Source organism: Rhipicephalus microplus, chromosome 3, assembly GCF_043290135.1.
Source record: "Rhipicephalus microplus isolate Deutch F79 chromosome 3, USDA_Rmic, whole genome shotgun sequence".
NCBI classification, from domain to species: Eukaryota; Metazoa; Arthropoda; class Arachnida; order Ixodida; family Ixodidae; genus Rhipicephalus; species Rhipicephalus microplus.
Window position 1 is genome coordinate 68144315 of NC_134702.1, and position 24301 is coordinate 68168615.

General features: G+C 42.2%; 2 protein-coding genes and 1 long non-coding RNA gene across 3 annotated transcripts in view; 2 read left to right on the forward strand and 1 right to left on the reverse strand.

Annotated features, from left to right (window-relative positions):
• The first annotated feature begins 197 nt into the window (after window positions 1-197).
• LOC142803771 (uncharacterized) lies at window positions 198-7523 on the forward strand. The gene is made up of 3 exons (XM_075889732.1): window positions 198-1623; window positions 6331-6432; window positions 7449-7523. Exons 1-3 carry the CDS (start codon window positions 592-594, stop codon window positions 7497-7499), a joined length of 1185 nt encoding a protein of 394 aa, XP_075745847.1. The 5' UTR covers window positions 198-591; the 3' UTR covers window positions 7500-7523.
• On the reverse strand, window positions 2893-23718 carry LOC142803773 (uncharacterized). Its single transcript, XR_012894277.1, has 3 exons — window positions 23608-23718; window positions 7439-7494; window positions 2893-3588 (listed from the first exon to the last, which is right to left on the reverse strand). It is a non-coding gene; the product is annotated as an uncharacterized LOC142803773 (long non-coding RNA).
• LOC119161131 (uncharacterized) overlaps window positions 9919-24301 on the forward strand; it is a 45795-nt gene continuing 31412 nt past the window's right edge. Inside the window, exons 1-6 of the mRNA XM_037413482.2 lie at window positions 9919-10141; window positions 10892-11181; window positions 15956-16033; window positions 17524-17644; window positions 20279-20355; window positions 22174-22251. Coding sequence (XP_037269379.2) covers window positions 10093-10141; window positions 10892-11181; window positions 15956-16033; window positions 17524-17644; window positions 20279-20355; window positions 22174-22251 — 693 coding nt within the window. The 5' untranslated portion in view covers window positions 9919-10092. The remainder of the gene's footprint in view (window positions 10142-10891; window positions 11182-15955; window positions 16034-17523; window positions 17645-20278; window positions 20356-22173; window positions 22252-24301) is intronic.

Sequence of the window (24301 nt, forward strand, 5' to 3'; positions counted from 1 at the left end):
AACACCACAAAAACTGTAGGAAAAACAACCATTTCACACAAGCTGGTGCCAAAAAAGAATCCAAAATCCCAGCAGACAAGTGTACTGCCTGGACCACAAACGACAGGTACACAGAAAGGTGCCGTTTCAAAAGAAACCATATTGACGAATAAAACTTTATTGCCCAAAGGAATCAATTCGAAAGGGTCAATAGGGTCGAAGCAGCCACGCAATCTACCACAGAAACAGGCACCCTCCGGAGAACACACCACGTTCAAAAAAGAGAGGACTTTCTCTTCGAATACAAGTACGAGTGTAACAACAGTTACGACTCACATCAATGTAACAAAGACAACAGGCAAGGTGCCTTTTACCAAAATAACAACAACAAAACCCCAAATAGGAAGTCCGCAAGCAGTTCAAGTAAGCAAGATTACAATAAACACCACAAAAACTGTAGGAAAAACGACCATTTCACATAAGCCGGTGCCAAAAGAGAAGCCGAAATTCCAGCAGACAAGTGTACTGACTGGACGACAATCGACAGGTACACAGAAAAGTGCCGTTTCAAAAGAAACCATATTGACGAATAAAACTATAGTGCCCAAAGGAATGAATTCGAAAGGGTCAACAGGGTCGAAGCAGCCACGGAATCTACCACAGAAAAAGGCACCCTCCGGAAAACACACTGCGTCCAGAAAAGAGGGTACTTTCTCCGCGAATACAAGTACGAGCGTAAATAGAGTTACGACTCACAGTAATGCTACAAAGACAACAGGCAAGGGGCGTTTTGCTGGAAGAACAACAACAGCGCAGCCTCCATCCTATCCTCCTTCAGCTTCTTCTATACCAAAGCAGCTGGGAGAGCCAAATGCAGGGACAACAAATATTGGCGAACCATGCAGTGGTGCCGTTAATCGTAGCACCACATTGAATGCGGAACACGTAGAGTCTGTAATGCTCAATGCGACAAGAACGCGCTACATAACGGTCTCACAAACGATGCCTCGCAACGAAAGCGGCCGCTCGCTTCGTATAACAACCACGACAGTTGAAAACCAAACCATACATATCCCTATAGGATCTGGCATTGGCAAGTCCTCGAGTCGTGTTTACTCAAGTGTACCTAGTGATACTTTTTTAACTGCATTAACACAAAACTTCCTACTGAAAAGCCTAGCTGGAGCTCAAGAGAATAGCCATACCACAGATACATTCAGAAATATTCTTGCTTCTTTAACCAGAAATACTACTGCTGTGGCCACTGGACCCACTTCCGTTAAAAGTAAGAAATACGAGGCATATTCACGTGCAGAAAACAGAAAGGACTCCCGAGAGACTTCCATGGGTGTAAAACCGTTGTTACAGCTGAGAACTGCCACATCCACAACAACAACTCTTATAAAACCTATCGAAGGCGGGCCCGTCAATATTACGGATCCGAGCTCGTCCTTCAACGTACTCAAATCCACTAAGATTTCAGCAACTATGACACAGAACGGAGGTCTCTCAAAGCCGTTTATGGTCAAAAATACCCACAAGCTTGCAGCACACCATCATGCGAGTGGCCAACCAGAAGCTGAACGTGAACGATCGTCGTCACGGGTTCAAACGAAAGGAAAACCTTGCAGGGAACAGCCACTGGTGAGTAATAAAGATAAAAAAAAATATCTTTGGGCTGACTCGTTCGGGCCGAGAATCGAACATAAATAAGTGTGCGTAGGGAAGATAATATTCTTTGAGAAACATAAATCTACAAAATTACTACTTGGCATGAGAACCTGAAACGATTTCGATGCCGTGCGTTTCGTCTCAAGTAATATATTTTTGCAATGTCTTATACCCGTATGGCACTCCTGGGTTGAGCAAGCTTTCGTTTTAAAGGCAAAAGGTAAAATCAACATAAACTCTAGGATTTAGGGGTCCGAACCACAACCTATTTATGAGAAATGCCAAAATTAGTACAAGTGGTACTGTATCAGGTGGCTTGGGCCTCTTGAAAGTGAACTCTAAAGAATAAGCACGATCCTTTTTGATGTCGCATTCATTGAAATGCGACTCTGGCACGATCCTACACTCGAGCTCATACCCAGTATTGCAGCTACATAACTCATGAGCAAGAAAGCACGGTGTGTTAAAGTATAGGCAGGTGACCTCGATATAAAAGCGCATAGATAAATTGTGTTATTCGGGGGAAGGAAAAGTGATAAGCAATTGAACCTATATGTTGCCATATCTGAATATCTGTGAAAGAGTTGATTGATATGTGGGGTTTAGCGTCCCAAAACCACTGATGATTATGAGAGACGCCGTAGTGGAGGGCTCCGGAAATTTCGACCACCTGGGGTTCTTTAACGTGCACCCAAATCTTCTGTGAAAGAGTTAGCGAAAAGAGTGACGCTATTCATATGTACATTCTATACTTCTTGGTGCGTGATTATGGATTGTGGGGCAATAATCCTTTCAAAATAATGACAAAACAAAATTCACGAGGCATATGATGACGATTCTATAATTTCTATAAATTGTCGAAGCGCATGAAAAATGATTTGGGACAATATTAAAAGTATAAGTTGCCTCCTTTGCTGACCTCAGTAAGCTAAATGGAAAAAGATTCAGAAGCTACTAGTGCCTACTATCAAGTAAATTTCTGATATTCGAGTGTCACACACTTCTGGTGAGGCCCTGCCGATCCAACATCGACGTGCGGCAGACTCGCAGGCTTCCACTTTACGCTTCGGCCTGCGACGCCTGAAAGGCCTCGAAGTGGCACATTTCGAATTTATTTGCGGGTTGGTCGACCCGTGCGGGGTTGCACGTGTGGTGATGTGTGGGCCTGACCGACGCACTCATAGAGCACACACGGAGTTTGATTACACATAAACAAACATTTAATTGAAACAAGGGCAAAGGCAGGAGATTACAAAAATAACAGAGGAAGAATAACACTGATACGCGATGGGAAGAACGACTATATAATAAAATGTGCTAAAAACACTACAACAGATACAGGCTAAAGACAAATATGCGGAACATTAATAAAATAACAACAAGATGGAAATCGTAAAAAAGGATTACAAGGAAATAATTACAGATTGATCATTGGTCGCGTTCTTGAATTTCTATGTGCGTCGCAGCGCACACAACTACACATATTTAAAAAAAAGGCTGGTTAAAATAATTTAACAGTTTAAGAAAAAAGTCACAATAAAAAGTTCCATACGGACCAGGCGAGCTCTTGGTGCACGTAGGGGAGTTGACGGGTGCCGCTGAAGGTCTCGCCGGCTTGGTAGACGACGAGGGTGCCCGGAATCGCAGCCGTCTCAATACGTTGCGCGGGTCACTTCATGCTCGCCGCCTACGCGAGACTCGCGACACCGACGACCGCACTTGTTGCTGGCTGTACGTCAACTGCTCTTCCGATGCAGTTCAAACCTCCTCAGGGGCGTCCACGTGCTCCCATCTCATCTGGGAGTAATTTTCCTTGTTGAGACCACCGGTTCCCCTTCCGGTCAGGGGCAGGGAAGACGAGCCGGCGCCACGCTGGGTCGTTATAGTCGCCGGATGTCGTCTCCCAACACAAAAACGCCCTTCCTTGGAAGATGGGGCCTGCGGATGCTCCGAAAATTGGAATCGTTTGTGACATCGAGACATCAGCAGTAATGCAGGTACTACACAATCAGCGCATTGACAACTCCTACATAAACGAACTGGCGGAAATCTACAGTGGATTGATAGCTACCATAGTTCTCCGTAAAGAAATCGACAGAATCCCAATAAAGAAGGGTGTAAGGCAGGAAGACACGATCTCTCCAATGCTATTCACTTCGTGTTCACAGGATGTTCTCAGGGCTCTAGATTGGGAAGAGATGGAGATAAGAGGTAATGGAGAGTATTTTAGTAAACTGCAGTTCGCTAATGCCATTGCCTTGATGAGTAACTCAGAGGACGAATTACAGCTCATGAATAATAAATGGACGCAGAAAGCAGCAGAGTAGGTTTCAAAATAATATGCACAAAACAGAAGTAATGAGCAACAGTTACGACAGAAAACTGCGCTTTTCGATAAGTGGAGAGACGCTGGAAGTTGTAAAGCAATATGTCTACTTAGTATTATGTAATCAGCAATATCTATATTTCGCGGTTCCATAGTAACCTCTGCGCCGAACCATAATAGGAAAATGACTAGAAAATTAAGAATGGGGTGAATTCCGCTCGACAAGCATTCGCAAATCACGGATAGTAACCTGCCACTAACTCTCAAGAGTATGGTATATAACAGCTGCGTCTTGCCGGTACTTACCTCCGGAGCAGAAACATCGACACTTACAAAGAGGGTTAAGCTTAAACTCAGGACGATGCAGCCAGCAGTGGAAAGGAAAATGGTAGGTGTAACCTTAAGAGACAAGAGGAGAGCAGAGTGGGTCGGGGAACAAACCGGGGTTAAGGGCATCATATTTGAAATCAAGAAAAATAAATAGACATGGGCCGTGCACGTAGCACATAGGCAGTATAACCGCTGGTCATTAGGGGTAACTGACTGGTTCACCAGAGAAGGCAAACGCGCGAAAGGGAGAGAGAAATTTAGATGCGCTGATGAGAATAATAAGTTCACAGCTATTACGTGCCAGCAAAAAGCACAATACCGGGATGATTAGCAGATCACAGGAGAGCCTTTTGCCCTGCAGTGGGCGTAGTCAGGATGATGATGATAATGATGGTGATGACGAGCAAGTGCTTTAGCTTACATGTCGTAAACTTAATGCGCGTTTAGTACCATATACCTAATTGAGAGGCTCGTCCTATGTATGCATAGAAATATTCGCAATCTTTCGATCCTTTCGTAATATCCGTTAGAGTGATTAGGGAGATTGTGTGCAATAACATGCTACTAAGCGTTACATGCAGCTGGTTAATACCCATAAATAATTGGAAACTCCATTTGCTAAACCGCAGCACCAGTGTAATTCACTTGTTTCGGTTGTGCCATCTGAATTCCTTTCGCACTCCCAAGTATATTTCTGCGCTAATCGGAATACGAGGCTGACGGAATACTAAAGGTTCCTCATTCCTACTCAAAGTATTACTTTTTGCTAAACGTCGATATCATAAATTTGGATGAAATTCGTGAGGACGTTACGCTCAAGTTTTCCCACTTAAGGCCAGTGACACACACATGCGTTTGTATGTATACATCAGTTATCTGAACGACGTGCGACGAACATTAGGAAATATGGTGTAAGCAATGGTAGCCTAATTGTGACTACTTGGACAGCTTTCTGCTCCCAAAGTAGAGTACCAAGCACCACGAATCGTTAAACACTGGCTACAGCCCGTTACACCCCAAGAGCAAGTTACAAGCACCTCCGCGGAAGCATTTGAAAACGTCTACAAGCAAGTTTTTTTATGGGTTGGTTAGTGAGTCCGACTGCTTGCGTGCAACGCACCATCTTTTCGGGAAAAAAAAGGCCTTAAAGTCACATGCGCGTCAGATGTGGGGAAAAAAACTGAACTTCCCCATGGTTGCCCTACGTCATCACCATTATATGCTGTTATCGCTGTTGAGTTGTCGCTAACCATGGTATACGTTTTCTTGTAGCTGTCTCTATCACAGGAGCATTCGCTATCGGCCCAGAGCTGTGATTGTGCGAAGTGCGATATGTAAGCTACAATGTTGTACAATAATTGATGCACCAGCCACCAAGAGGAGTTGCGTCATTCCACTGGAATACTTAAAACGCAAAGTCATTGTATGCGGAACAGACCGGCTACAGCATTGCTGCCGGTTGTCGTGCCAGAAACCTGAGTTCGCCACTGGCGAAAACTGATACAGTAGATCTTCGAGTGCAAGCCTTGATGTAATGATCACCGTGGTCTGCAGGGGGTGATATTCACAGGTATTGCAGTTGATCTATGCGAAGGAAAAAAATGTTTGCACGCTTTGTTCGTTAGTATAAATAGACTGCAGGTAAGAAGCGGGATGAAAGTTTGGTTAGTCTTCTTTTTTTCTGTTTTTTTTTTCAAAGCAGGTAATCAGGTGTGCGAGAGAATTGGGGCTTGCAGCATTTTTCTTTCTGGGTCATGCATATGGGATGCTTATTAGAACCGGCATGTGTTGAAATTCGGAAAATATGGTTTGCAGAGGTATTCAACTACATGTTTTCTGTTTGTTTTGCAATTACCGTAACCCAAACGCACCCATTTTAATGTCTGCTTATGCAAAATACCAGTTCCACTGCGGTGTTCACAGGACGCCATTGCTTGCTATGTCACGCGTGACCATACAATTTATGTGCGCCTATTTAACGTTCGTGTATACTACAACTTAGTTTCCCTCCTTTTTTTTTGTAGTTGCCACCCGTCCTAAATTGCAGGTACAAATGTGACAACCAAGAACACGATCAACGGTATGAAAAGGAGAAAGACGGAACACCGTGCCATTTGCACATGAGGGTAAGCTATAAGTGCTCATTCAGTACTGAAAGACATATTTGTTAAGGTAGCTTGTATACACCATAAGGTACCCTCGCCCGCCCCCCCCCCCCTGAAAATTGTCGTCTCCAACTTCTTACAACCTCTTATTCATGGATTTTCTTCATTCACAGCTGCTACTGTGACTGCACAGCACAATTGTCTTTCACAACTGAGGGAATTGGTTGCGTTCGAAAGTGCAAGCCCGTAAATAACCTCCCAGAGCGACTTCTAAACAGAAAAACCAACAGCTTTCATCCTAAAAAAAAAAAAAAACTGCCAGCGTCTTTTATACTTTCGCCTAAGACGACTCCAAGGTGAAAGCTGCCTTCTTGTCGTTCTCATTCGATGCATGGATCATCCCCTCCCTCTTCGAAGAGTTTTCTGCACTTAGTTTTGCAGTACATTCAAAATCGATAACATCACGAGCTTTCTGCTTCTCAGTCGGTTTTTACACTATACCTCCGTCATGAGCCTACGTTTGCCCAAGAGATGTTTTTGTACAACAACGCCCCCATGTGACCTCTTAACGACCTCACAAGTTGGGTTATTGTGATGTCACGTTGGTGTCACATGGGGACGTAATGACGTGGTGGTCATTGGTCGCAGCACTCGTGTTGATGCGGTGCCACGCAGCGCCAACTTTCAATTTTCACGTTTGATAAGGCATGCAAGTCTTTCGTTTCTTCAAAACATAAAGTGTTGTGTGCAGCATAACATCGGGGACAGATCTCATGTTTTCCAGTCCGACAGTTCGTAAATATTGTATATGTATGCAGCATAACGACGCAGTCATTTCTGCTTTTTTTTCCATTCGACAGTTGCCTTTTAGTTGCCAATATTAGTAAGATTAAGCTGCCTCGCTTTTAGTTGACCTTAATAACAAGCAAAAAGTTTCGTATGAGTAACCTTCCTATGTATGAATGTTTTTGCTATGACTCATACAAAAGGATCGTGTAGAAAGATGGATTGAAAAAGCTTTACTCACTTCTTTGCAGGTGAAGACCTTAATCGGCGTCTGCCTGAATGGACGGTGCCAGCAAGCTTGAAATAAATGAGCACATACATTTTTATATTGAAAACTCTTTATCGTAACATATTTGCTCTTTGGTGGTTTTGTGGCTTATGTATGGCGTACTACTAACCATGAATAGGCCGAAGTTTGATGGCATGCCTCGGTGGCAGCAGCTGTATGAAGCCGTGGTTTCAATTTGATCACGCAATAAAATGTGGTGAACAATAAATGACCTAACTAACTGGCCAATAAACCCGAGTTCACCACTACTATGTCACTCATGCTCATTGTGCACTTTGGCACGATTGGCAAAAGTGAACCTCGAGTTTCCGGCTGATAAGTTTCCAGCACAAGACAAATCAATCCTAATCGTTCTTCAATCACTGTTACACACTGCGAGTGTTCATCGGCAGGCTAAATTCATCACACGCAGATGCCGTACAATAGGTGTACTAAATGTTCTACGTCAAGTGCTTACAAGCCTTTAGTAGGCACAATGATTAGAGAATCTACAGTAGAACGTGATATGCCTATTTTATGTTCGCTTTATTCTCTCTACGTTTTCATCCCTTAATCCCCTTCCCCTACCGTGGGATAGCCCACCCGACGCGTGTTCTGTTGACCTTTCTGCCTTTCCTTCCTCTTTTTTTCACTCCTACTTGTGCACTTTCTCGAGGCAACCATAACACGATCATAGGTTTAACGTTCCAAAACTACAATATGATATTGAGAGACGCTGTAGTGGAAGGCTCCGAAAATTTCGACCACCGGGGGCTCTTTTACATAAACCGAATTCAAAGTACACGGGCCTCAAATATTTTCCCCACTATTGAAAATGCAACACCACAGCCTTCATGAACAATTCAAAGTCACCTTTATTTGGGGTAATTTGACTAGCCAAATAATAGTGGCATCCTATGTTCAGTAAAAAAAAAATCCTGAACCATTCATTGAACCGAGATATGCACGCCGCTGATGTTTGTTTATATATCGCAGGCTGAAATCTAATTCGTGAATATTATACCCTATCCTGTCATTTCAAGATAACAAAAATGAACTATTATAGAAAAGAGTTTTCTCTAATAAACAAGTGTGGTGGGCTATGCTGTCATTTTACACTTGCCTAATGGGTATGAAGTATGATGTGCTGAAACAATGGCTGAACGTGTGCTTTATTCTATCGTGAAGATATGTGACAAGATACAAAGATAACACGTGGTATACTATATACTTTACCGCACAATACATAACACCCTGTCATTTTGCAGCAAAAAAAAAAACGTTTATTTGCGTTTTTGCGGCTCAGTCGTATATTTTCGGCAGCCTGGGAAAATCCTAGGCATAGAGCACAAAGAGATTCTAGGTTTCTTTCATGTGTGCAACAGGACGTTTCTCTTGTATTCAGCATGATATATCGCAGAAATCGCTTCTTCTAGGAAATGTTTCATGCACACATGGTCAGTAAGCTCCAAAACTCCGCTCTCACGATCACCCATCGCTACTTATATAAGCGCTCTGGTTCACGCGGAGCCTTAGAAAGCGACTCATGCTCCGTACAAGATCTATAACCTGACCTGTGATTCGGGACGAAACACCGTTTGGCCATTTAGAAGTGCAGCCGAGGTCACTAACGCGTATTTGAAGTCATATGCATGCAGCGTCAAGCTATACGTGAACTGAACCACAAATCCGAATCAGCACAAACAAATGCACTGACAGGGCTCACAGACGCAAGGCAAAGTGTTTCTAAACCACAGGATGACATGCACACAGATCTTTCAGGAAGGCCTTCCTTCGAGAGCGAATAACACAATGAGTGCCGCGCGAACCCCTGTTTCCTCATACTGCAGCGCCATCTCGATTCGCAGGGTGAAAACTACTCGTGGCTCAAGGCCATCGGTGAACACCATCTTCCCAATCCTTCTCCTTAAGCCAGGCGGCCAGTGTAAGCACCTACCTCATTTTACACCATGTCCAGAACTACCCATTGATCATCGTATGAATGACGGTGTTGTTTTCAGGCATTTTCAATAATCACTTAATTTTAGAAAGACAACAATCTCAATAAGTGAAATAATTCCGTGAAACTGTATCTCAGCACGAACGCTCCTATATGGCAAGAAATCTTGCAAGCTTTTGTATTGTTGCACCTGTTCTATGAAATGAATTGTAATAAAGGCCGCGGGCCACCCGCTTGTGCTTAGACAGACCTGGACCAAGGTCAGACTTCCATTCTTCACGATTAAAATCTTTCTTTTGATGGATGTGTGCCAAAAAATCACTGCGTAAGAAAACCTGGCACACAATATCAACTTGACCCATTTATTCCCTCAACAATAGTACGATTCTTTGACGCCCATACATTTGAAAACATGGTGGTTTAGCCTTTGTGTTCCCTGATCCTTTTATATGCTGACAGCCGTTACCAGAGAAACACGTCAGGTACACGTGATGGAGGAACCAGCCAATAATGCACGCGCAGTCGCATTAGAAGCAGAAAACCTTTGCTTCTTGTGGTAACCGTATTTATTCGTCCATACGCTAGAGCGTGTAACAAAACGCGCGAGCCAGTGGATACTTGGCGAAGAGTATTTAGCCAACGTCTTTGCCTTGGAAACATCGACGCAATGTTTGTGTACATGATTATATATGAAAGCTTGGCCATTTTGGCATCAGGTACGTTGTAAAGGTACATGTGTTGGTATAGGAATGATTGTGAATCGAGGATAAATTATTTTGTATAACGAAATATAATTATTAAATAACCATAAGCAAGGCATCATAAAAGACCCTTACTTTTCGGAAAGGCTGGATTCATCCAGATTACATATTTCAATGAGTGAGAAATGCTGAAATATATTCCGTAATGTGGGCCATTTACCCGAAATTTCGCCTGTAAGAAGATTTAATTCTTCCATCATAGCTACCACATTGCATTTACTACAGTGCTTTTTTCTCTATCTGTTTACTTTATATTATTCTTCGCTCCCCCCCCCCCCACCCAAGTTTAGGGTTGCGAACCAAGCCAAGCTTGGTTAACCTCCCTACCTTTCCTCTCCATTTCTCTCTCTTTTGAGACTTAGCGTATTCGGGCAACGCAAATGACCTTGAGGTACGCAGTGTTCCCAACTAAGCTTGTGTTTCGTATTGTGAAGCGGTTTTCGCTTTGTTTTGCACTAACGTGCGTAGCCTCTATTATATGCTAACACAAAAATAAATCAAACCCGTTTTTTAACATGCAGGTTGATATTGCAGATATTACCTGTATATTTATATTGTCCATAGTACATGAAGTGCGAAGACATCAGCGCGAAGTCAGCAAGAGTCTTGCAAAATAACCAATAAAGAGATTTGTAAAAAATAATATGAAATATGGAACCACCGTTTAGGTTTGGGAAATAATTTCGTACTTTTTTTTTCGGCTAGCTCAACTTGAGGTACCAGGACTCGCTCCACACCCAGTACCCACGCCACCACCTGGCCAACAGGTCACTCACGTACCGCCCATACCACAACAAAAAGTACCACCTCCAAACAAAACGCCCCCCGTACCCTCGAAACCTCCTGCTCCCCCAGCTTCAACTCCGAAACCTCCAATGCCCTCGTCACCACCTGCAACATCAGTGCCGCCGAAACTACCACAAACGCCATCTAAAGCACCGAAGCCTCCTATGGACAGCAACCCGGATTGCTATGCAGTGAAGAATAATATGCCAGTAAGTATAACGAAGAATTACCAGCTTCAAGTTGATTTGGCTCGTACTCCTGTATTGTCCGAGGCTATGGTGACTTCTTCGAAAATTTGTGCGACTTCGGGTGAGATTTCAATTGTGAAATATGTCTTTAAAAAATGCCTTCTTAATTCGTTCATAACGCAAAACGTGCATGTCAGGTAACGGCCCCTCTCTCTTATTTTGAAACACTCTACCATATTGTTTAGGAATGTTACGGTTTTTAGATAGAACACAACACCAGGTGTGCACATACAGTGTATTTTTATATATTACAAGTTTTTAAATGAAAGTACCAGAACGGCAAGGCTCCTGTCGCCTTCGCACATGAACTGTACATCGAGGCGCAAAAAGCTTGCTGTAGCTAAAGTGACAGTGAGTGAACGTATCAAGAGAAGGGCACTTCATTGTCATTTTTATTGTTAACATGAGGGTCCCTGTTTAGATGCGAAAATTTTAAGCCTTCACACTTTATGACATGGTACTTTTTTAGAAATTACTCAAGTACACACTTGAGATATATTTTATCTCATTTAAACGTCGATATGGGCACTAAGCTCGTCCAGTACCCTGGAAACGTGGCTGCTCTATTGCTCAAGACTGGAAAGTCCCGTGACAGTGAAGTGACTAAATTTGAAAATAGGGGCGTCGCAGCAGTATTTTGCCTTGAAGATGCGATGCTTTGCTATGTATATATGAGAAACTTGACCTCGGGTAAAGCCCTACGACTTTATCTACAAACGTGCGATACTTGTAATGTCTTCTTTTGCCTATTATACGAAACAACCGTTGTATTTACCAACATGAAATGCTTCCTTCACAGTTAATAAATGCGAAGGTGTCTGTACCAGATCTCACTGATCTCCCATGGTTGAGTTCGATTAGTCAAAATCGTTAAACACTTTTTCTAAACAAATGGCAGTAATTGCGTCAGTACAGGTTACCCAGAGCCGAGTACTTTGTATTTTAAACCCTCGAAGATTTGCTCAAAACACACATCATATGCAAAACACGGCGTTTTTAATAAATACTGGTATATTTTGCCGCTCCTCTATAGTAGACTACATCAACTACTCCAAGACGTTAAACACTTTTTTTTCTAAACACACGGTAATCCATTGGTAGTGGTATATAAGAACCTAAATCTTAGCCTTAGCTGGAAAGAAAAAAAACTTATAAATGACTAAAATATGGCACACTTACATCTATAGTGCCTCAAAAGAAAGGTTTTTCTTGAGGTTTCATATAAAGTATGGGTTGATCTTTCTTCGTTCTTTGCGTTTTTACTTTTGTCGTCATATTAATAGGAAAACACGAGAACGTAAAATAGAAGCTAGTTATCTCGCACGACGCCCTAATTACGGCCGTACCACTCTTAAGTTCCCTTCCAAACTTCGAAGTGCACTTCTTCATGACATAATATTTTTCGTTCTTGTTTTAGTGAGGTTTGTCATAAGTTTTTCCTAATAAGAAAGTGCTTTATGCCGGGGTACACGGAGTGTTTACTGACGTATTCGCTCCACGGATATGACGTTGGTCAAATGCATGCGAATAGATGAGAGAAAACATGGCAGCATATCCACGGAGTGAATGATGGAGAGTGGGGCGAAGAATTCGTCCGTCCATTCGTTCTTGCTTCCGTCCATCCATGCGTCCGTCAGTGTGACCGTCCATGCGTCCATCAGCCCGTCCATACATGCATCTGTTCGTGCGTCCGTCTCTGCGTTCGTCCATGCAGCCGCCCCTGCATCCGTTCATGCGTCCATCCATGCATCTGTCCGTATGTCCATTCGTCTATCTATTCAACACTCAAAGTACCACCATCTCGCATCTTTTCATCATATATTAGCCATATAGAAGCACCGCCATCCAGTGGACATTCAAAGGACTAAACGAGAGGTAGCACACGCACACTTTCTTACGGCTTGCGCTTCGGGCCTACTTCCCACAATTTAATCACCTCGAGTTCATGGTATATACTAGTTCACTGTATTCGTGGCACTGCTGCCGAACTCTCGCTAAACCTTTCGAAAGCCAAGGAGGTTACGCCCAGCGAGTATGACGTAGCAAACTTTTTCAGTCAGATAGTGCTCAATGTACATGCCAATGACTGCTAATGGGAAATGAGAGGCAGAGAATTCGGCTTTTACTTTCCTACGGCTTGCGCTTCGTATCTACTTCCCATTTTTAACCACCTCGAGTTCATTCATGGTATATACAAGTTCATTGTATTCATGGCATTGCGGTGCAACGCTCGCTAAACCTTTCTAAAGCTAAGGAGGTTACACCCAGTGAGTATAACGTAGCAACCCTTTCTTGTCAGATAGTGCTCAGTGTACATGCCAATGGCTGCTAATGGTGATCGCCGCCTGCGCGTTAACTAAAAGCCACATGCTCCTGTCTCTCATTCCTCATTAGCAGCCATTGACATGTACATTGAGCACTATTTTTTTATTGTTCAACAACGCACAGATGAAGTCTCTCACCGGCACCACCTTGGAGGTCAAAATGTTATACTTGTTACATACTACGGGGGACGAACGGGTGCTGCTATAAGGAGCTTTGCCCCTAAAAACAGAACTAGAAGAAATCATTTCATTGCTGGGAAGTGAACCTTTGGTTTCTCGGTCCAAGACGATAGGCACACGGTGTTCTATCAAACACGCTACTGGTGCTGATGCACGAGACTCGACAAACGTATACCTTATATCTCACACATTCTCTCTCGCGTGGTGCTCTCGACTTGTGGGCAAGGCGGAATAGTACAACCGTCTGTGAGCTTTGAAGTACCGCGTCATGGCACCAACAACCGCTGATAGGGAGCGATTTGGCGACAACGCAAGTTAGAGCGTCTTGACTGCCGAGCGAGAACGCTTGCCGCACCAGCATTACTTACCAACAGCGAGAAATAGCCGTAGACGCAGCTGTGCTGTTTGCCTATCGCTTCGTGTTAGCGCGTGACAGCCCGTTGTCTGAGTTGTGTAGGCTAAAGATGCACCAATTCTGTTTTTAGGGGCGAAGCTCCCTATGACGTGGCTTGAGCGTCCCTCGTAGTACGTAACCACCAGTGGCACATACCCGAAATAGGTGTAACATTTGACCTCCAAGGCGGTGCCGAAGAGAGATTTCTTCTGTGCGTTGTTAAACAATAAAAAATAGTGCTCAATGTACATGCCAATGGCTGCTAATGGGGAATGAGAGACAGGAGCATTCGGCTTTTAGTAAACGCGCACGCTGCGATCCCCGATAGCAGCCATTGGCATGCACATTGAGCACTATCAAACAAGAAAGGGTTGCTACATCATACTCGCTGGGTGTAACCTCCTCAGTTTTAGAAAGGTTTAGCGAGCGTTGAGCCGCAGGGCCATGAATACAATGAGCTAGTATATACCATGAATGAATTCGAGATGGTTAAAGGGGGAAGCAGATACAAAGCGCAAGCCGTAAGAAATTAAAAGCTGAATCCTCCTGTCTCTCATTTCACATTAGCAGCCACTGGCATGTACATTGAGCACTATCTGACAGGAAAAGGTTGCTACGTTATACTCGCTGGGCGTAACCTCCTTGGTTTTAGAAAGGTTTAGCGAGCATTGGGCCGCAGTGCCATCAATACAGTGAACTAGTATATACCATGAACTCAAGGTGGTTGAAGGTGGGAAGTAGACCCAAAGCGCAAGCCGTAAGAAAAGTGCGTGTGCCACCTCACGTTAGGTCCTAGGAATGTCCACTGAATGGCGGTGCTTCTATATGGGGAATATATGATAAAAAGATGCTAGATGGTGGGACTTGGAGTGTTGAACAGATGGACGAACAGACACACAGATAGATGCATGGATGGACGCATGAACGGACGCAGGGCGGATGGATGAACGAACGCATGGACGAACGAATGCTTCGCCCCACTCTACAGCATTCACTCCGTGGATATGCTGCCATTTTTTCGTCACCTATGCTGCATCGAGTGTGATCGCGACGATAACAAAACTGCTGCATTAAGCGCCATTGAAGGGCAGTAATGTCGGCTGGGGAATGTCGTGTGCTGGGGAAGGGAGACAAAAACCAGCATGAAACTGTACGTATTCACGCGTTCACGGCTCAAGCTAAGAACTGCGCTTCTGGAAGCGCCGTATGGATGCGCACAGGCCTAGCTTACCTTATAAGTCGTCAGCCCACACTATTCTGTTTCTCTCTTTATCATACACGACACTTTGAGCCATATACCGAGTACCAGTATCCGTTGTGTTCTTGTTGATGCTATCTTTGCACGGGCATCACTATACTCTCTGTCCAGCTATGTGTTAACTCCAGCTAGCACAAAGGCTTAATTATGATCATAGGCGTCAGCCGTGGCGATGAAGATGCGCCACTAGGAGCCAGCTTGAGTGCATCGACGTCAACGCTGCCATATCTACCAAACAACAATTGACATTTTTAAGCTCTCATCTATCAATGCACAAAAAAACAGTTTAGTTCAGCAAAAGCAAGTTTCACTTTCGCGTTATATCAATTCGCATGAAAGAGGGATTAGCCACGTTTTAAAGCGCAGCGCTTAATCACCCGTTCCGGCGTTCAGCAGCGTTGCTGTTGGCGTAACGGATTGAGCGAATGCTGACAAAAGAGAGTGAATGAGCAGCAGTTGAGTACTGGAAATTTTTGTGGTACTTTCTAACGAATGTTGCAATACTACGATGCTGAAAAGTCATAAACACCGTTGGCGTTGCTTAGTAATAATCAGTGAATTTTTCTCCCTTTTCCACAGAGACATCTGTTCAACAACTGTACGTTTATTTGTGAACAAGATGAAGAATTTACTTTGGGCAACCGCGAAACATGCTTTGTAAGTATAGATCGGCTGAAATTCAGGTTTCACTTTTATTGCATTTTGCAATGTAATTTATTTTACAATGAAGTAAATTAATCTAAGTGCCTTAATATTATAGCATCAATCTTCCAGAAAATAATCATTACTTAACAACTAACGATGAATTGTAGCATCATTAAAGTTGGAAAACAGAGCACATGTTAGATGCCGCAGCTGAGCAGCAAACAAAAAAAGAAAGACTTGTTACCCTCTCGTTATTAATAATTAGGCTGGTGTGTCACAGACGTAAGGCAGCATTGACAACTCATGGGGACCCCTGAAAGTACTGTAGGGAAGGATACGTCCAGTAACTTACGAAGAATTATAATAGGGATAAGGCAGGGAGGTGAATCAGACAGCAGTATACTTGCCTACCTGTGAGCTGCTAGCAAATGTAAGTGGACATGTAGTCAAGAATGGGAATTGTTTGAGGGGCTTATTTACCTTATGCTATTGAAACCGACAGACAATTAAAGTAACGAAAGCATCAGTGAATTATTTGTGGTTGTTCAGCTGTATACCGTGAAAATTCCCGCTTATATTGCTACAAACTGAAACTGAAGAAATATTCACTCTTTCCGCCAGCGGGATATGAACCAGCATTCTTCGAAGCACTCGTCTGGTGTTCTACGAATTTAGCCACAACGGAGGGTACTTCCTCGACCGTTTTTTTTTTGTAGGGTATCTAAGTGTTTTAAATACCCTGGAGTGTTGGCCAGCTCCACTTGCAGTAGAGGTGACATGTACGGAACACGTTTCTGCTAGAAAAAAAGGCATCAAGTTTGCCGGGATGAAGCCCGCGTTATAAAAGTACAGAAAATAAATTGTCCGAGAGGCTCATATTTTGGTATTATGCGCAACTAATGAAACGGAGAAACCATCAAACCGAGGAAAGCTTAGGTGGATCATTGTTTGTGCGTTCTTGACAGTAGTATTTAGGTTCTCGCTTTATTCGGAAAGCATAAAAATTAACAAAAATTCACTTTTGTTCAGCGAGATGTAAACCCATAGATTTCGCACAAATGCGTAACCTTCAAGAAAGTGGCTAAAGGAGCGGCCTCTGATGTAGCTGAACTGGTAAAGCATCGGAAGCGTAATTAGAAAGCTACGGGTTCAGAAGTCACTGAAAGAAAGGGCGATTTTTTGTGCACTTACAATTTCCTTCAGTTGAAGCACCAGTTTTTACACTACAGTTAAGAAACCACCAATAATGTCCCTTATGTTCTCCGTCGCCTAATTGTTGGCCATGTTCGTTAGTGGTGTATGAGATATCTAGGCATATGCACATGGAAAGTTTTCTTGTGGGCATGCATTTGGTAATCCTAGATAAGCATCCTGTGTTGCCTCAGAAATTCTTTGAATGTGTCAGAAATTCTTTGAATGTGACATATTTGCCACATAGGTCAATTAGTTTTCATAACTGGTCATTTTTAATTTATTTTTTTCTTGTTTTTCGAATGTGTGAGGCTCAAGACCCAATAGAAGAGATGCCTGTCAAAAATGGTGTAAGAACTGTCACTGGAGACGAGGGTGTCTGTATAGATGGACAGTGCGTCATCCCAGGGAGTGGAACACCACCGAAAAACCGTAAGGACATTTCTTAAGAAATACGGATAACCAGGATTACGTGAAGTTTGTGTAATAATTTATGTATTTTATTTAAAGTACCACTAGTCCTTTGAGGCTGTTATTGGGTTGGCAATACAGTTGCTATTTTAACTTATGAAGCAATTTACTGAAAAAATCTCAGCTCAATTAAATTCCACGAACATGTCTCAGTGTTATTGATTTTAGAAATAGTACGTAGCAAAGATAAAGCATAATCTATCAGCTTTTGCGGTATAAGATAGTACTGGGGATATTGATACGTGGGAGCAGTTGTCCTGGAGAGCGCCATAAATTATAAACACAAAAGATGGTAATCTCTATCGGAGAAGTTGAGCAAGACACAACAGCATGTGCACATGTTCAAATTCAAATTCGAGTCCTAAATTCAAAAGTTTTTATTCTGGTGTACAGCAAATACTGTATACTGAAGATAGTGGGCTGAAGGTGTTTGAACAGTCGATGCAACAAACGATAGCCGTACTTCACTTTGGTAGTTCTAGTAGATGTTTCGGCATGAGTTTCACATAAATGTTACGCAGTGAATGATACAATATTATTTAACGTTATACAATGGATCAGCTATACCATGCATGAAGCCACTGCATCGAGTTGAGGCATCCATCATGCTAAACGCAACAAAAACGAATACAAAATAAAGGACATTCCAACCATCCACATGGACATAACATTGAAACACATTTATTAGCTGGAAAATGTTTGTTAACAAAAATATCGTGACAAAATTACATAAAAGACAATATCGTGGTTGTTTTCTACATATGATTAAAGGATCCATATAGAAGTGAGTGAGTAATTTTATCGTTAGGCTAGCATAAGGAAATACCCTCAGTGTAAGAAATTTATCACCAACGCAAGACGGACAACCTTTTAGTTTATAAACAAGAGGAAGAATGCCAAATGCAAACAATTGCGTATCGATGACTCACATAATCACACATAGAGGTTACTTGCAAATATTTCTGTTAATAAAAAGTAGTTCACAGAAAACAAGTAATTAACGCAGACACCGCTCACTGAACAAACGTAGCTTTAGACAGTTAGATGGCGTCTATCTGCGGTTGGTGTTCGCTGGTATCATGTTTTCATTTTCAGCCGGAGGTCACATGTCCCTTATTGTTACTGTTAATGCATCGACGGCAGAGACAAGTTTACTTTACATATCCACAACAAAGCGAAATTATCTTGAAGAAAAATTTAATTTGACAATTCCAGCGATGTTGAGCTCTTATCGGTAGTGTCGCATGTGCCATAAGATGAGCTACAAATGGAAGATTTTGCACCGCAGAGTAAACTCTATTACGCGAGTGAAAACATAACCATGGATGACGTATGTTGTGGTAGCAGTAGCGAAGTGCTCAACGGGGTAAGAGCTGGCTCACGAAACCGTTCGACCCTGTAAAGGCCGCACACATTTCTGCAGCTGAAACAACTGAAACAAGTCATTAAGCTTTATTTTTCAGCATATGGACATGCTTAAAAAGAAAATATATTAGAGCTAAACATTACCATAAGCACGATTGATTTAAGAGCTGGTTTAGTTGCATTGATGCCGGAAAGGCAGTAAAATACAGAGGAAGCGTCACAACTGGTTTTGAGTCAAGTTCTCAAAATTTCGCATTAGTGTTCTTAGGCGTTAAGCCGAGAGTATCAGTGGTTTTCTATTGGCCATTGCAAGATGAACTATAGAAGGGTCAATACAATGTAATATAAAGAAACTGTGTACGCTCACATTCCCTCCCCGAATATTATCTCGTATAAAAAAGACACGCTTTTAATCAGGTGTTCAGCAGGAATTTCAAGGAATAAAGTTCATTTGACAGAAAGTTATAAGGAAGCATTAGCGAGTAGCAATGAACCAACATGAGCTGGTGTTGGAGGATTGTGGCGCAACCAGAGTCAAGCACCAACGCACCAGGTGCCTCAAACAAAAAGTACATATGTTTTTCTTGTAAGTTTTGCCTGCCATTGGAATGAAGACAAGAAGCATAGTGTTGCAGAGAATTTTCATGTGGGAAGAGTCGACAGGGGAGGCGTGATCTAATCATTGCAGGCTTCGTGCGGTAGTCGTGAACGCGGATCAGTGTTTCCCGATGGCAATGCATGGGATGTGTACCGTGTCTTGGTTTATTTCTTCCTGTATGATTTATTATATATCTGTAGCCACGCTGACTTATGGCTAAGGACCCGTAATATTTACACACGCAAAAAAGAAGGATAAAACGCCTTCACATAATAAACACAGCATGCATTAGCGCAAGAAAGCCGTACAGAGTGCGTACTCTACATTGGAAAATGCAAAACGCTTTACGTCAGTAGGTTTTTCAATTCAGTCTTGCATTTCAATACCTTTCATTCAACGCTTGCTTTCCGGTTCCAACCATAAGAAACATCATGAGCTGATAGTTTTTATGTGAGTGAAATTGATACGGAGCTTTGAACCATGACCACAAAGTAGAGTGTACAGCACGATTCCTCGACAATGTAATTGAACGTATTGTCATATTGACTTCTAAAACTCAGCGCATAGCCTTTCATGACTTTTTGCAACAATAGGAGAAGATATTTTTTTCATTTTATTATTATTTTTGTTAGCTAAACCTCCAAAGGGATCTCGAAAGCCGAGGCCACCTTCCGACACCAACCCTGATTGTTACAACCTCAACACAACGGTAAGTTTAAGAACACATTTGATTGTGTTTATTTTTTACATCGTGAAGAATGCGGGCTGAGCTTTTGATGTGTTGAGGTTTCTGAAGAAAAACATAAGCTGGCCTTATAAGGTATTGCGAGTTCTCTGCTTTGATGTATCTACTACGCCCTTTTGTGTTTGCTGAAAATGTGCATCCCTAAAAGATGCGATAGTGCATGCAGTCATTATCATACAAAACAGGCTAATGGAGGTGTATTTACAAATGCATGTTTACTGTTTTAGACTTGTAAGTGGTCAGCTAGAGGGATATAAGAGTTCGCGTTTTTGGCAGCTATTCTCTTCCAGTATATGTCATCACACCTTACGAAAAAAGTGAAATTTCACGCTGATTTAGAGCTTTCACATGCATCAGATATTCTTTCCACGTTGTTAGTAACATGATTTTAAAGAAGGAAAAAAAACCCAAGCCAGAGCGCTGTTGAAACCATAGTAATGTTCATATCATATAGTGGTGGACCAGGAAAATTAAATTTGCTTATCATGCCGCGCATACAAAGGCTACATTTGAAACCAGAGTTTTGGATCAGTTTTTTCCCGAGATACCTTACTGACATGTATGGGCAGTTGATATGTTGCAATAAGAATTTTTTTAATGTAATGTGTACGTTCATAATTGATTACATAACAGTTTCTATGCTAGCAAAATTGATTTCGATCAGGAACACTGTGGAGTCACATTCAGTGTAACTTCTTTACGATTTTGAAGATTTGAATGCCAAATTTTCTAAAAAAAAGAGAGAGACAGAGAGAGAAAAACGACGTAATGGCAGGGAGGTTGACCAGGTTAAATCCGGTTTGCTACCCTACATGGGGATAGAGAAATGGCAGGAACATAAATAAGAAGGGAGAAGAGGTGAATGTATACTACAGCACGCACAGCAGCACGTGTACCACGCGTGTCCAGAAGGTCGTATATCTGAGAACAGTCACAGAGAACGGATAAACTTCGACTGCCTTAGATCAAGTGCACTACAATACATGATTTTGAAGAAGGCTTGCGAGCACTGGCTCCAAGATACCCAGAACTCGCAGTGCGCTTCAAGCTGATGCTGTTTTCAATCCGGTGAGGAGTTAGCACATTGGGCTTATCAGTGACCTCAAAACAGCGATGACACGAAGGTCATCGTTGCGGAGATTGTTAGTGTAATCTTTTGTCATCTCCCAGTAGACGCGCACTGATGGTAAGAACGGCCACGTGTCATCTGACGCTGCCTTGATCCCCTTTGTATCTTTTTGGCTCTAAGAAGAATCCTATGAACAGGTCTTGCTTGGACTATGTAGCTTCGGCAATAATGTATCGGCATTTCAGGAAAATAGTTACCTAATGCTGAAATAATACCATTCTGAAGCTGCCAACTGAAACGTCATCGATGCTACTGAGCATCTTTTTATGCGTGGGGACGCCTGTTTGCATAAATATAATGTCACGCACAGATGTATCGAACGGGTGTGTCACTCTCACAACTTATAACAGAGAAAAACGACTGTTACGCTTCTATTTAGGTGCTTGTTGATCACTTTTAACGTATGTTCTAAGATCATCAATCAGCACGTCGAAGACGGGGAATTCATCGGTTTGGATACTCCTCAATTGAAGTTATGACAGTAATGTCCGCCTCGTCAGGTAATCCGCTTTCACGGGCGGAATGCTGAACTAAAGCATGAACTTCATTATTATGCACTGTTGACATGCAAAAAGAAACAACACGAGTAGGTTCAATTTATGTAGTGAGAACTGTCCCATGTGGCTGACTGACTAATTTTTTTTTTATTTCAGGATTACGTTTATCGGAAGTGCAGCTTTATTTGTCAAGTAGACGAACTCTTCACCTTGCGAAGTCGCCAACGGTGCATAGTGAGTGTCCATGAAACACGACTTTTAATTTTCACTGTCTGATGCACGGTGACGTTTTGTGGTTAATTCTTAAACATACTGCTCTTGTTGACTATGGTGCTTTACTGCACGAAGTCTTGAAAGTGCTAACACACTAATACTTCAGGAAAATGAACACTTAGGAGGCGTAAATAATAAAAAAATACAAGGAATTCACCACCTGCACTATACACAAAGACATAACTTTTTGTCACACATATTTACGTTCTAAGCATTGTCTGAATTTTATTCTATATGTGAAAATCAATTTATAACACACGTAGAACTTTTTTGCTTCTGTGGTATTGTACACTCGGTGATTACCTCATCTTATTGAGTATTTAAATCAAGACTTCTAAAAAATAGGCGCAAGCAAGTTAACAAAATGTTTAATTTCTAGTGATCAGTAGGAGTTATGACTAGTTGATTTTGGGTAAGCGTGTTTGAAGGGTAGCGTACCGACATTAAATTTGCCAAAGTGTGCCATTACAACGCTCTTTGTGTGAGGTGTAAACTCTTCTCTTAGAGCACCTCTTTTCATATGATCCCGTAATCAGCCATCATAACGAGTGACTAGAGTGCAATAAATTGCGAATGTTACGTGAGAAAGTTCAGGTTGGGCGTAGAGGACGAAAGTTATGTCTTATTTTAAATTTATGCAGACACAAGAATATTATCTTAAACACTCAGAACGACCATGGCAGCTTAGCCTTGATGTAGGCGTAGCAATTATGTTGTCTTTTCCTTCCAAAAAAAAAGATAAAGCAATTGCAAAAAAGTTAATGGCAATGACAGTTTTTTTTTTAATTTCACTACAGCTTTTTTATTTATTTTGAAGCTTTTTGTATTGTTCCCTGTGTAATTTTGCGGGCTTATCATCAGTGCAACTCCTAATATAGTTTGGACATAGAAGACTGTGATAAAAACGAACAAAACACCACATGAAATATTGATGTGCACATGCAAGAGCGGGTTGTACAACGAGGCAGTGATCTTCAACGTTATCGCGAAGGTCAGATATTCAACTTAATGAAGCCGCTGTCAGCTACTTACGTCGTAAAGAGGTTTCTAAAATGCTGCTGGGTAACCCTGGAAAATCGTCAATTACGCACCGGCTAGCTCCTCTTAGTCGATGTTCAAAGTTGGTCCTTATATTTGAAACGACAAGCTATCACTTTTGGTCGAGCGAAGCCTTACACTATGAAAAAGGAAAGAGTACGTGTAACCTGTTTTTCAAATGAAAAACAGACAATAATGCAAAGGAAAGTGTAAACGATGCTATTAGAGTAACGGCAATGTAAATGTGAAGAATGAAAAGTGGACGGAAAGACAACTTACCTGCGGAAGGAACCAAACAGGCGACTTTCGAATAACTCCTCCGATATTATGAGCTACGGTGCGGGTCATCGCTCCGTCCACTTTACTTGGTATATATGTGCATTTATACCTAGGAGAACCAGTCAGCGCCGTCAGTAGCCGTTACAACGAGCGTAGAACTTTTTTTTGGCTCTATACGCTGCCTCGTACGTGATATTACTACAAGCTGGCAGCAGACTACTAATCCCTTGTATACAACCTGAGGGCATCAAGCCTGCCATATTGCCACCCTCGCAATAAATGACGGAAAGGAGTGTAAAACTTGCAGGTTGTTTTTTTAGACACATTAATGATGAGAACTAACACAGAACGATGCAAAGAAATGTGTAAAAGCAAGTTGTCTATAGTACAAGTACTTACAATAACGTCCCCTATACTTTCCTTAGCATAGTGGTCTGTTAGTTCCATCATTATTGTGTCTAAAAACAAAGGGAGCCACCAAACTAACTATCTTTTGTTTATTCTGTAAAGTTATAAATGGCACGTGATACCACGGCAGACGCAGGCAGGATGTTCTGTATGCGTCTACTCTGGCGACTTGTTCCTTCAGTTTACGCAGTGTATCTTAACAACTAGCCACCCAACACACGCTGCTCACGTGTCACTCCTTTCGGATTATCCTGACATGCTACGCATATTTTTTTAAAAGACACGT

What these genes read in the sequence shown, in the direction of transcription:
- LOC142803771 (XM_075889732.1), top strand. Translation starts at nt 592, where the DNA reads ATGAATTCGAAAGGGTCAACAGGGTCGAAGCAGCCACGGAATCTACCA. An exon ending in CTTGCAGGGAACAGCCACTG is followed by an intron (nt 1,624 to 6,330) that starts GTGAGTAATAAA and finishes TTTTTTTTGTAG; the next exon opens with TTGCCACCCGTCCTAAATTG. An exon ending in CGTGCCATTTGCACATGAGG is followed by an intron (nt 6,433 to 7,448) that starts GTAAGCTATAAG and finishes ACTTCTTTGCAG; the next exon opens with GTGAAGACCTTAATCGGCGT.